Below are 13,393 nucleotides of genomic sequence, written 5' to 3' on the forward strand. Positions count from 1 at the left end.
ACTAACAAAATTAGAACCACCAGGTGTCTGTCCAGTTCTCCTGCTGGCCATGCTACCATTGCAGCAAGATCAGTATAATGGTTTGGATAACAGGCCTGAAACCCTCATGATTTATCACAAAATGCCTCATGATGTGTTTCAGTTTATTTTGATATAACAAGGTATAATTGTGATGCCAGTAACTGCTACTTATCCTGCTGTGAGTGTAAGGGGTAATAGCAGCCAACACTGGGCTTTTCAAAGGCTGCAGTTATATCTGCTGCTGTACATAAGTCCACATTTTTAAGTCCTCCCTGACCTCGGAAAAAGTTTGGTTAATACTGTGTCTGAAATCATTTGGCTTTTGCATGTTTTTTGGGATTTGATAGTTTATATTGCTAGGATTCACCTGAAACTTCTGATAGTTTCAGTGTTTATACAGCAATATTTTTAGCTTTGTAACTATTACTGTGTAACGATTACTGTGTAACTATTATTTTATTGCCAGTATTAAATATACTAAACCCAGTTTTCATCTATTTAAAACCAGCAATCTTTGCAAGCCAGTGCTTGGGGCTTGGTCAGTCAAAAATTAGCAATAGCAAAAGAAACAATCCATAAATCATGAATAAAAATGCTGAGTTTAATAGACCATATTAAGAACTCACACCTAATTTCATGGAAGTAAAAATTTATTAATGGATGGTTCTGAAACTTCCTACGCAGCTGAAACTTTGGAAAGTGCACGATATCCAGTTCAAGAGTTTATATATTTATTTAGAAAGAATATCCCATATTCGACAAAAGATTAATCCATCCTAAAAAAAACAAGCACCTGTCCAGAATACAACTGAAGACACATCCTAAAATTTTAATTTCTTCATAGAAGGATGCAAAAGTTGTGCAATGAGTAAATTAAACACATAATAATTATATATTCCTATGTTATTTTATGGACGGTCCAAAATCACGTTACAATTTATGCAAATCACTCTTAATTTCAACTGGGTTTGGATCAATTCCTTATCTCCCACAGAGGAGTTAATCAAAGCTTTATTTGAAAGTCAAGACTTTCATTAGTAAAAATATCCTTTTTCTTTTCCTGCTTTCATGTGTATAATCACTAAATATTCTTTTCATGTTCCTTTTGCCTTGGTAATGATTAATCTCTACTGTTCTTTGTTTCACAAAATTGCTTCCTGAAACCTTCACACTCTATACATACGTACATATACACAGAAATATAACACAATATTTTCTGCTGTGATTTCCCAGCAATGAAAAGCACTAGAGCCAAGACTAGCATTAACAATGCTAAATTTCCCCAAAACTGAGGAAGAATTTGGAAGAAGCAATATAGAATCAATAACTTTTAAACTACATTTCCCATTTGTCATTACCACTAATTGATATTAATGACAGTGTCAAAACATCTTACATTAATATATTCCATTGGAAAGAAGGTTCTTCTAATAAGCCCAGGTTTGCCAGTTTTTGGTACAAATCTCAGAACTATGCTATACTTTCTTGCATTACACAGTTGATTATCTTTCTACATAAAAACTAAATATGAGGCACTTACTTGTGTCCATTTAAAGCTGCATGATGTAAAGCAGTATAACCTGAACTGTCAGTGCAGTTTATGTTTGGTCCTCGCCAGATGCTGCAAATAAAGCAAAATTGTGATGTTAATTTTTTGGCTTGGCAAGTACAGAAGTGTCAGAAATTTGATTACAAATAATCTAAAGATCTCTGCAACAAGTGTGATTAAACTTTACAAGATGAATTACCTTGAAAGAAACCTAAAATAGCAAATGTCATCATGATATCAATATAATTTATTTATAAAAATAATTTTACACATTCATTTATATAAGAGTCACGAACTTTATGTAGGGCAAACTCAAAGACTAATGATAGAATAGTCATTTCAATTAGATCTGTTCTCCCTCTATTACTCTGGTAATTACACTGAGGTTATCATCTGATTTTGTACTACTTTTCCACAAATATGTATTCATTGTCTTTAGGTCAGTTAGTCTAGGATCAAACAAACATCAGATTAATGAGAACCAATCATATTGTTTCAAGAGGCAGGAAATATAATCTTTTTACTTAACTTGATACTTTAGATCCCACTTTAGCTGATTATATTTTTAAAATAAATTAAATATACCTTTAAAAATAAGTTAATTCAACTATGTTTTGTTATCTTTCTGTATTTTACAGTCAACTTCATTACATGTCCTGTTTAACCAGTTCCATGATCTATTACAGACTCTTCAAAAAACGGTAAAGGACATGTTTTGTTTCAAAGTGGAAAACATGGCTGCTAAGCTACCAAAACCAAACCCTGGAAAATGGGTAACAGAGGTGTATTGGGAACCAGAAGGCTTTTTCATCTAACTGACCACATCTGAAACCGATTGTATCCTTTAGAGAAGCAATTTACTGTTCTGTAACGGTTTTCAATCATCAGTATTAAAACTTCCAGAGCACAAAATTAAGAGTCCTGAATTACAGTCTGTTTTCTTTAGTTTCTAATACAGTGCTTAACAGTCATTGGCCAGCCATATTTCACTTCACTTCATACATTAGAATCAAGTGCTATAGTTTAAAGAAAATAATTTGAAGCTAGTAAGTAAAAAGAATTTTTCTTACTGACGTTTTTCATTATCTACATCAGTAAAATAACATATTATGCTTAACATATGATTTTTAAGAATTATTTACTTTTGAATCTGTATTTTATTACCTATAAAATGGAATACATATATATACACATATATATGCACACTAGGGAATACTGATGTAGACTGGTCTCTTTTTCATTGTGTGTATTTGAATGATTCATTAGCTCATAAACTTAAGCAGTTGCTTCCCACAAGTAATACTGTGTGCATACAGAATTATTTGTGTGAAACATTGTGTTCTGCAGTGAGCATAATTCTACATAATGCTGGGTACCTCACCTCTCCCTGCAATTTAATTTCTTGGAAGAAAAGGACTGAATTATTTTCTTGGGTGCAAAGAAGCAAAAAAAAAAGGTAACTTTTTAAAAAGTCTGCTCAGACATCTACAGATGTTCTTTTTTTACAGAAGGCAACTTTCAGGTAAGAAAAGTCACGAATCTTTTCAATTAAAGGAAATGATTTTAACTTCATGGAATAGTAAAAAGTGAATCCCTGCACTGATAACTACTCTGTAATAGACAGAATATGTTCTCAAAAACATATTTCTTCTAGTGCTTTGATACAGTCAATTATCAAACTTCTTAATGTGGTATGCATTAGTAAGTTAGGAATCTGTTTTCCTATGTACCTCAGTAAATTAAAACCTTCCCATTACTTAATGAAATTTTAAAAAGGAATTGAACCTACTTTTTGTGCAAAAAATTAGTTTTCATTCAATAGTAAATTAATACATGATTATCAATTAGTTTCTTCCATCACATCTTGCCAAAGTAAGGCACAAAGAAACAGAAGTGTGTTATACTATCTACATGATTGCTAAAAGCAGAAAGATCTCCGTCTTACTCTCCTCCTGCTCTCACTGTGGTCAAAGAATATTGACCTTATGAACTGATGTCAAATATTAATTGAAAATACTCCTTACCAGGTAAAAAAATTACTACTTTTTCTTTTTTTTTTTTTCCTAAAAGCACTTAAGTAGCTACATATAAAGAGTAACATTTTAAAAGAAACATGAAAATGACAGATATAAGAAAAAGATGGTTGAATTATTTCTTATTTTGCTATACTTTTTGGAAAGAAATAATTGTGAAGTGACTGTTGTTACACACATATGAACAGAAAAGCAAGGAAATAAAAGCATTTTCCAGCTATTCATCACACAGACACACTCTCCATCAACAGCACAAGAATTATGCTTGCAATGTATGCATAATTTTTCCATCGCATTTCTTCTCTGTACATACATCTGCACTATATCATTCCATCATCATTATACTATTTCATGACTATGCAATAATACCTCTGGTCCTTACATGGTAGTTTTGCTAAGGTGAAAGGAAAATATTCTTGGTAAACAATGATAAGAATTTTTAAAAGCCTTAGAATGCTGCCTGATGACGTGACATTATAAACTTCATCCTCCTTCCATCGATGTCAGTGGCAAACACTAAGCAGTTCAGATTTACACAGCCTCTTACTGTTCCTGTGTTCCACGGAATAAATACCTATTACAGGAATTTGTCTTGTTCTGAGTCAAAATCTTCCAAATTTTCCATGTTTATTGTTAATGTGACAGAAACACATTGACTCAAGTTTTCTGAGCACACGGCCAGGCTCTTTATTAGTGCTGTGCTACATTCATATGAACGTTCAATTGTGTAAACTCAGTTCATATAATGTACATGGACAATTTTACAGAGGATTTTGAAAATGCAGACTTTTACACAAAAATATGTATCATCATTCAGACACATAATAATAATGTTATTTATTGTGAACAGCAGAAAAATAGCTCCTATTCTCTATTTTATGTGCAAATACGCCACATTGATTCTTGCTCTACTCAATATAACTCTTGCTCTAATCTATATAAATTAATAATGTTACTTATCAAATATAGAAATGCATCATTTTAGTAAATGGGATTTTTTTCTTTCTATGGATTCCTCTTTGTTAGAATCCAGTGTTATGCCAAATACATTATCCTATAATTTTTTTTTTCACCAAATACATTATCCTATAAAAATATATATTTCTTTTTCATGTATGTTTTTACCTATTATGAACACTCCTTTGCAGAATTTGAGGTACATCTTCAAATCACTTCAAAGAAAATAAATTTAAATATTTGCCCTTAGTAGCAGTGGAGATAAAGCCCTTTTGGAAAGTCATATTTTAAAGCCTAATAAATAATTGTGCATGCTAAAAAAAAAATTGAAAAATTTATTTCAGGATTAATTTCAAGCACGTGCAGTTATAGGTATTAAAGTGAAAAAAGAAGATGATATTTTGAGTAAGGCTACCTTGGATCTTCTTTCCCGTAGCATAAAAAAACCCTGTTAAAAATCTCAAATTAAAATAATAATAATTCTTATTTTTAAAATTAAAAATAAAGAGACTGGCAAATTGATTATCAATTTAATTAATATTTATTTTATGCTTAAAGCTTATTATAATTCCAGTTAAGTGCTTTTGTTCTATCAGCGTGTAATGTGACTCAAAAACATTTCAGTTTTAAATGTGCTTATTTCATTTTGATCCTTAGTTGCCTCAATATAAATAATACAACAAAATTCATGATCAACTATCCATGGGATTAAGGATGTTACTCAAGTTCAGGTTCTAAAGCAGCTTATTCCACCTGCTTTCTTTAACCTTGATCTGTATACAGTCTTGGCTTTAGTCTAAGTCTGCAAAACGGGAGAACTCTACCACACTGTTGTCTTATTTCCATATTGATTCTGTTCAACTCGTGATTTCTATTTGATGTACCAGGTGCAGTAAGTATTATGAGTTTAATTATTTAGTACACAACATTTACTCATTACTATACTTAGAGCCAGCTACAACAGCGGAGAAGAAAAAGTTCTTTTCCCAAATGTGCAAACAGCAGGATCAACACTTACAGAGATAACTCAAGCATGTAAGTAAAAACTGTAAAAGAAAACACGTAGAAGAAAGGATCAACAACGTAAGACTCAAAAAACAGCATCTTACCAATAATGATTGTTTTTCAAGTTTTGTGAAATATCACTGCTAAATGAATGCTGATAGATTTAACAGGCTACATCTACCCAGACTAAAATTTGGAGTAGGGTGGCAGCATTTAAATTTATGCAAAATACCCTTAATGTCCAACAGAAAACTGCTGCTGTTACGACACGAGCAAGAGCAACACTCACACCTGACTCCAAGGATGTCGGCAGGAATAGAGACCTTTATTTTCATTACATGACTATTTATGCAAATCTAACAATGAGCATGGATTGGACAGTGATGATGAGACCTCTTGACTTCACTGGTTCATCACAATGTCAACCAATGCTCGCTTCCTCCAAAAAGGAATGTAAAACAATTCTGTTTACCAGAAAGAGTGTGAGAAAGTGTAACAAGAATGTATCAACATCAGAAGGCCAGAAACACTGGGGCAACAGATAACTTCATATAATTGCTCAGGATCATTCTGGCTGTAACTGTATTTTTGGTCGGAGAATGATGAGACCCATACTGTCTTTAGTCCAACCTCCCATCCATAGCTTCTCCAGGGATAAAAACTATGACAATGTTGATTATAAATGACTGAATTTCAGGGTATGGCTGAGGAGGGGCAGAAAGCCAGACACATAGAGATACCTAAGTCCTGAATATCCAGATAGACTTAGTCATGATGGGTCTTACAGAGAGTCAATATAGCCTTCTCCTTCAAATAACCTCAGGATAAAAGAAATGCAATTGAAAGAAAAATGTTTTACAAAAGCCTATTTTGACAGAGTTAGGACTTAAGAAACAACTTTAAAGGAACTCCTGAGGTGATAAATTATAGAACTTGTATATGAGGACATTACAGTTGTGAAGTACCCAAAGAATAGGCTGGAATAGTACTGAGATAATTGGAAACGATACAAATTCTTATTCACGTGGTAGGTTATGTGATAAACAGCTCCTGTTTATCCACAAAGGAGCAAAAAGGGACAACAGAAAGTGGGAGAATCAAGAAATAGCCTAGCCTTGCTACTCTGGATCTCATCAGTGCATTAAAAGCCCTTTTATGAGAGTCTAACAGAGCACAACAGCACCACAGCAGGCAGACACCCCTTGTTGGGGTCCCTCTCAAAACTGTGCTGTGAGAGACTCCACCCCACTGCCTAGGGGTGACACACATCAACATGAAACGATGCTGGAGAACACTTCAAATTGAGAGGCACCACGGTCTAGGGCTACAGGACATGTGGTTTAAGATTTCCAATGGGAGGAACCTAAGGCAGGGAAATGGGTGGATTTAGGTGATTTGGGGATGAAGAAGTTTGAGAAGATACAGGGATAAGGGGACAAATAAGGCTGATCACATGTATATAGTTGGTTCTGCAGCACAATAGGCTGGTCATGTCCTACACTCAATCTTACTAAATTCTGATTCTATTTTCCTGGGCAAGGGCCTCCATCCTGTGTGCAGGTACAAGGGCCAAAGCACCTGCACCTGAGTCAGATTATGGGTTAGTGAGCATATATGTCAGTCTGGCCAGGAAATGGAGCAAATGAGGGTCTGCATACCAGAAACTGGAGGGAGACCTTGGATCAGAGGATCCACGTGTGTCCATGGAGGCTGCAGCTGTAGTGTGGGCGTGTGAGACAGCGTGCAATTGCTAAAGAAGACCAAGCTGGATCAATCAGCAAAGTAGGTGAAGTAGTCTGGGAACCAGCTGTGTGGTTTTATGTTTCTGAGGTTAAGACTGTGCAAGGAGGTGATGTCATGTGAGACCAGGGAGAAGGTTAAATTTTGCAGAACAAAAGATGACCAGAAGGCTTCTGAAGTAGTTTTACTAAGTATTTTGGGGGTTAGCCAACTTTGAACATTTATGTTAAAAATACTAAAGAAACCAGTGGTCTTGTACGGCTGACATAAACCACTGGGAGGCATGTCCTACAACTCTTCAGATTGGACACGTCTGTGCCTGTGTAATTACATGCACATTTAGGTATTGGGAAAGAATCTACCTAGAAAAACATGCTGATAAGCACTCAGTTTCTCCACTTAAGTAGTCTGAATGTTAAAATCTAAAGAAACTAAACCTGAACAGAAGTCACATGAATTATTTCAACTGGTTAGAACTCTTCTCACTTGAAGCTGCAATCAATTTCCCTTGAGGGTATGTAGTTTTATCCTGATAGTCTTAATAGTTACATCACTTACATCATAAAAGTTACATCTTAATAGTTACATTTAATGTTGTAAAAAATCAGTTAATATGCAAAAACCAAAAGGAGAAACACACTGACTTCAGGATGATGTCACACAAAGGAATAGGAAATCAATTAGTTATGCTTTATTTAAAAAAATCTGTCATACACAAGGTAACTTTGCATTTGACCCTTATCTAACCAGTCTGGCTTCATCATTCCTTATGGACTACTCATCTAGAAGCACACTGGCTGAGTATACTGCATAATACTGTGAATATATTCAGAAAGCAAAATGTTCCTGACTAGTACTGGTTAGCTTTTACAGTCAAGATCAATTTGCCTGGAGTGGTTAAAAGAGAGAAAGCCTTCATCAGTTATGACAGAAGGGTTCCTCTACATTCCACTTGTCTATAGGGATAAGCTGGAGTTTTGCTTAGTCCACAGAGAACCACAGTAACTCCAGCTTGTCAATGATGAGTCAGACAGATCTTTGGATTCAATCCAGAGTTCTGTCCTTGAAAATCCAGTCATTCTGACAGGAAAAAACATTACCTCTCATTTGGCATCAACCTGCAGAAGAATACTGTAAAAACAACTACTAAATTATGAACATACATAGTCCAAAACCACATCAGCAGGCAGTACCTTGAATAAGTAAAATCATTCATATTTAAGCAATGTGAATCATGTTCTAAAACTGTTGCCAATGGTATCTCTATGTATGATCTGAGGTGATCTAAGCAATCTGAAATACCACAAGGCTAATGCTGAGAGATCAGTGTATCAGATTAATTGTTCTTATGAAGAGCAACTCCACACCCATAGCATCATGAGTTTGGGCTCCCTAACATGTATGAGGTAGTTGGGTTCTATGTATTTGTTATGAATCAGACCCATGAACTTTGTATAAGAGTTACAGATGGATCAAGATTAACCAGGAACACAGCTCACTGTGTTATTTAGTATTAGGCCATATAATAGAGAAAGGCTAATTGCCTTGACTGTATCTTTTTTCAGTGTGAATATAATACTCATGGGTACATTCATATATTAAACTCCATAAGTAAATACTGGGTTTTTCAAATCTTTTCAGACACCTAATATTTAGTAAAATTACATAAACAATCATTCTTTTTCTATAAGCAAAACAGAAAACAATCTTCTGAGGGGTTGTGAAAGTCTTTGTATATCTCATGATTCTAACTACATCAAACACTCAGTCGCCAGAGTGTTGAGGGAGGGGATTGTCCCATTCTACTCTGCATTAGTGTGGCCTCGCCTCAAGTGCTGTGTGCAGGTTTGGGTACCACAATATAAGAATGATATAAAGCTATTAGAGAGCAACCAAAGGAGAGCTATATTGATGGTGAAGGGCCCTGAGGGGAAGCCGTATGAGGAGCAGCTGAGGTCACTTGGTCTGTTCAGCCTGCAGGAGACTGAGGGGAGAACTCATTGCAGTTACAACTTCCTCATGACGGGAAGAGAAGGGGCAGGCACTGATCTCATCTCTGTGGTGAGCAGAAACAAAACACAAGGGAATGGCCTGAAGTTGTGTCAGGGGAGGTTTAGGTTGGGTATTAGAAAAAGGTTCTTCACCCAGAGGGTGGCTGGACTCTGGAACAGGGCAGTGGTCACAGCACCAAGCCTGACAGAGCTCAAGGAGTGCCTGGACAATGCTCTCAGGCACAGGGTGTGACTCTTGGGGATGGTGCTGAGCAGGGTCAGGAGCTGGGCTTTGATGACCCTTGTGGGTCCCTTCCAACTCAGCATATTCGATGATTTTTTGATTCCATACTCTTATGTGAATATATCCAGGAATGCTGAGGTACAGTATATACATCAGTATTTTCTTTTGAAGAACAGAGCACATTCTCAGAAAGACCATTCTGACTCCCTCTTTTGTAAAAATTAGCTGGCATTAAAATGATTTTTTTTAAAGCCCCACTAATATTACTTTTATCAGAAATAAACTGAAACAAAGTCCTATTTCTCTTTCTTTCAAGAATACAGATATGATGACATATTTTGTTAGGAAAGATATTCCTTTTTTCCTAATTCAACTGACCTTGAATATTTAGTAAGAAATGATAATTTTTTCTACAATTCATTTTTGGAGATCCAACACAGTATTCCTATCCATCATAAATTCATGGTGTTTGCAATTTTAAACGCATTCTTATCACAGAGAGGCAAAGTCAATATTTACTAGAAAATGAGATTTTAAAACCTCTAAATGATTAATTATGCATCCTGGAACACTTACTGACATTTGTTTAAGTGGAATAAAAATTCCTGAAGCTCTGGCACTGGAAGCAGCACTGGGAAGAGTAACAATTTGCATCAAAGATTTTTGAATATGGATGCTGTTAGATCTATGACCTCAATCCAGTATGAAAGATTGTTCATCTTAGAAACCAACCTGAGATGAGACTCTGTTATAGCTGTAGGACACAGAGAAAAGAGCTTGCTATATATAGAGTCTGCAATTCAGCTGGCTTTAATACCTTGTCCTTACTCATCAGGGTTTCCTCAAAAGTAGAATAATTCTTTCAGACACTAGCAAAATAGGCACAAGAAGAAATGTATGATTCCATTTCCTCTTGAATCTTGAAGACCATCTCACACCTTATTCTCAATTTATGCTGAGATTTGAAAATGAGATTAAGAAATCAACTATAGTAACATTAATCCCTGCATCAATGTAATCAATCCCTCACTATATTGGCATATGAAAATGTAACAGATGTGAGAGTCTCACTTCTCGTGTTTGTATCCACATGCTATTAAATCAGTTATGCACATGATTTCCCAGATTCTCAATTCAAAGCTGCCATATCTTCATCTCATAACAGCAGCAATAATGTTCAACTCTTCTGGCAAACCTGCCATAACCTTAGCCTAAACTCAGAACCATGAAAGACTACAGCTCCAGGAACTAACTTCCAAAGTATTATTCCTGAGATATTAAGGCTCTTGAAGTTTATCAGTGACCTATAACATATGTAGACTGTATACATAACATTTGTGCTTTCCAGTAGAATATTTCCTCAGTTATTCAGACTCCATGGGCCTAAGCACACAATGAGCAAGGCAGACAACATCAGAAACCTGCAACAGTACATTTTTGTAAGACATAAGGTCATTGAAAGTAACATTGAAAAAAAAAATGAATTCAAAAGAGTACAAAAACTCTTTCCTCTTGTCCTGGGATGACTTTATAATGATGAATTGTACAATGTAAACATTATGTTTATATTTAATAACATAAATATTAAACAATTTGAATCTGTTCTTTGGAGAAACATGGTTTCAAATCGAAAGTGCTCTTATTGAATTTGCTAGAATGCTGCCATGGAGTAGCTGCACATTGACTGTGTCCATTCCAAGTCCTAACATTCTTTCTTCCTATCAGCTTTGTATTAACTTCATTAACAAGGACACAGTTTAGGAAAGACATACGAAATACAAAGATAGATATGACAAATACATTATAGAAATGATAGTTACTGAATAGAAAAAAAATTAGCACCTGTTCAGGTTGCATCAACATTTCTTTCTTCTCTTAAATTGATAACTCCTTATCAAGTTAAATAAGGAAGTAAATCAGGGTTAAATTAGCTACTGCATTAAGTACAACTGGGCAAAACCAATCCACTGATCAAGTTTTTCAGAGCCTTGAAGATTGGCCTTTATCAGACACACCGCAAACCTCAGATGGAATTTTTGTAATATCTAATCTTTAATACATAGAGCTATTATAATGTGAAATGTTCAAATATTTTTGGCATAGCATAGAAAATCTGAATAAGAATTATATTGGATGAAATTATTGCATGGTACAAAATTACAAAATCAGATAATGTTAACTAAGGACAATTTGACCATAAATTCTCTATTCTATGCTCTAGCTAACTGGAACAGTGGGACAGAAAATAGCTTTCTAACAATAAAAACACAGAATTAATACCTTAATTTCTTCTCTCAGCAAAATGTCATCTTTGAAAACAAATAATATCAAAGCAGAAGGATGCTACTCAGCACACATTTCATTTGCTGTGCTTTGCCAACAGAGGTCAGAATTACCTCAGCAGCATCCAAAGCATTACTAAGATCACTACTAGAAATGCTTTTATTATCACAAAATTACTTTCACAAAGACAAGCAACATACTTTAACTAGAGGCTGAAGATTCACAGTGACATACTACAAACGTCTTCCAAAGCTTTTGGAAATGTAACAGCAATGTCACCACTTAAAATTTCCTGCACACTGAAATAACTACAAAGGTCATATCCATCACATGACTAACCAAGTATCTGGTAAGATATGCTAGCAATTAGTTGGATCACTCAGAAAAAATTCATCCAACATGATGCTTTTCATTGAACAAAATTATTTATGACACACAGCTTAGAAGGCAAAATGTAATTACAGTAAAAATATTCAGTAAATTTTCAGTCTATTTATGTTAGAATTCCCTATTTAAATCCATTAAGAGTTATTGTTTCTACTCTCTTTAAAAGCCTTGTCAAATGTAGAAATGAAATCCAAAACTAAGAGGTTTAAATGACACAGAAGTTTCTACTATAAAGGAAGATTTGGCTGACGTAAAGTTTCAAACAGCTTAAAAAGAACAATAACCCATCACTTATTTCCAGATGTATCTAAAGTGAACACTGTTTTATAATTTTCCAAAAACCAATTGCACATCAAGAAAGAAATATTCTTTTTACCTCAAACAGGTTTACTGTGGAATGTTTTCTAGAAAATGAATCTAAGACCTATTCCATAAGTATTGCAAGTGCTCCATAGAAATGCAGCTCTGCGGATCATGAACTTCTCAGCAATATTAAAATAAAAAGGCTAAATATGGGGGAATATATTTAAACAATTATTGGTCAGCAAATTTCAGCATCTTTCTGCTCCTTTAAATTAAACTGATAGGATAGTTCACAAAATCTGTTTTGGCAAATATCTTTTTATAAAATATACTACAAGACTCAGCCATAATAGGAATAATTTAATGTCCTTTCTGAACTGCCTGTTTGGTAAGAGATATCTAGAAAATCCTAATTTGTGTGCAAATCTTCCTCCCAATATCATAGATTTAAAAAAAAAAAAAACTTTGCAGAAGAGATCCCAGTTCCACAATAAGACACCATGCAAAATGATTCATCACAACTCCCTCTCTCTAATCTACTATCAGCACTATGGTACCTGAAGGACTCATAGAACAATTACTGTGATTTTTTCAGCTGTGTTTAATCCAAGTAACGTTCCTAAATCTTTATATAATTCAGCAGGAAAACACAATCCCCAACTAAATACCTTAGGTACTAAACTAAATGTATCATGCAAGCCTAGACTGGCCTACAACAAAAAAAAGGGAAATGTACACCAAAAAAGGTTATGAAATGCATGTGTGGATGGCAGATTCCATCCTACTTTCCTTTACTATACATATAAATCTCCCTTTCTTTTCCATTAAAAGTCATACATTTGCAGAGAGGAAGGGATCCTTCTTTGTGAAATCTCCAGAA

General features: G+C 34.7%; 1 protein-coding gene across 11 annotated transcripts in view; it reads right to left on the reverse strand.

The window, feature by feature from the left end:
- The window catches only part of ANKS1B (ankyrin repeat and sterile alpha motif domain containing 1B), a 405,789-nt gene that overhangs the window by 359,767 nt on the left and 32,629 nt on the right, over nucleotides 1-13,393 (reverse strand). For all 11 annotated transcript variants that reach the window (XM_088165098.1, XM_088165094.1, XM_088165099.1 and 8 more), the window contains exon 2: nucleotides 1,562-1,642. In XM_088165098.1, the coding sequence (XP_088021224.1) occupies nucleotides 1,562-1,642 (81 nt within the window). The remainder of the gene's footprint in view (nucleotides 1-1,561; nucleotides 1,643-13,393) is intronic.

The sequence above is a fragment of the Sturnus vulgaris genome, chromosome 5 (genome assembly GCF_052056855.1).
Source record: "Sturnus vulgaris isolate bStuVul1 chromosome 5, bStuVul1.hap1, whole genome shotgun sequence".
Taxonomy (NCBI): domain Eukaryota; kingdom Metazoa; phylum Chordata; class Aves; order Passeriformes; family Sturnidae; genus Sturnus; species Sturnus vulgaris.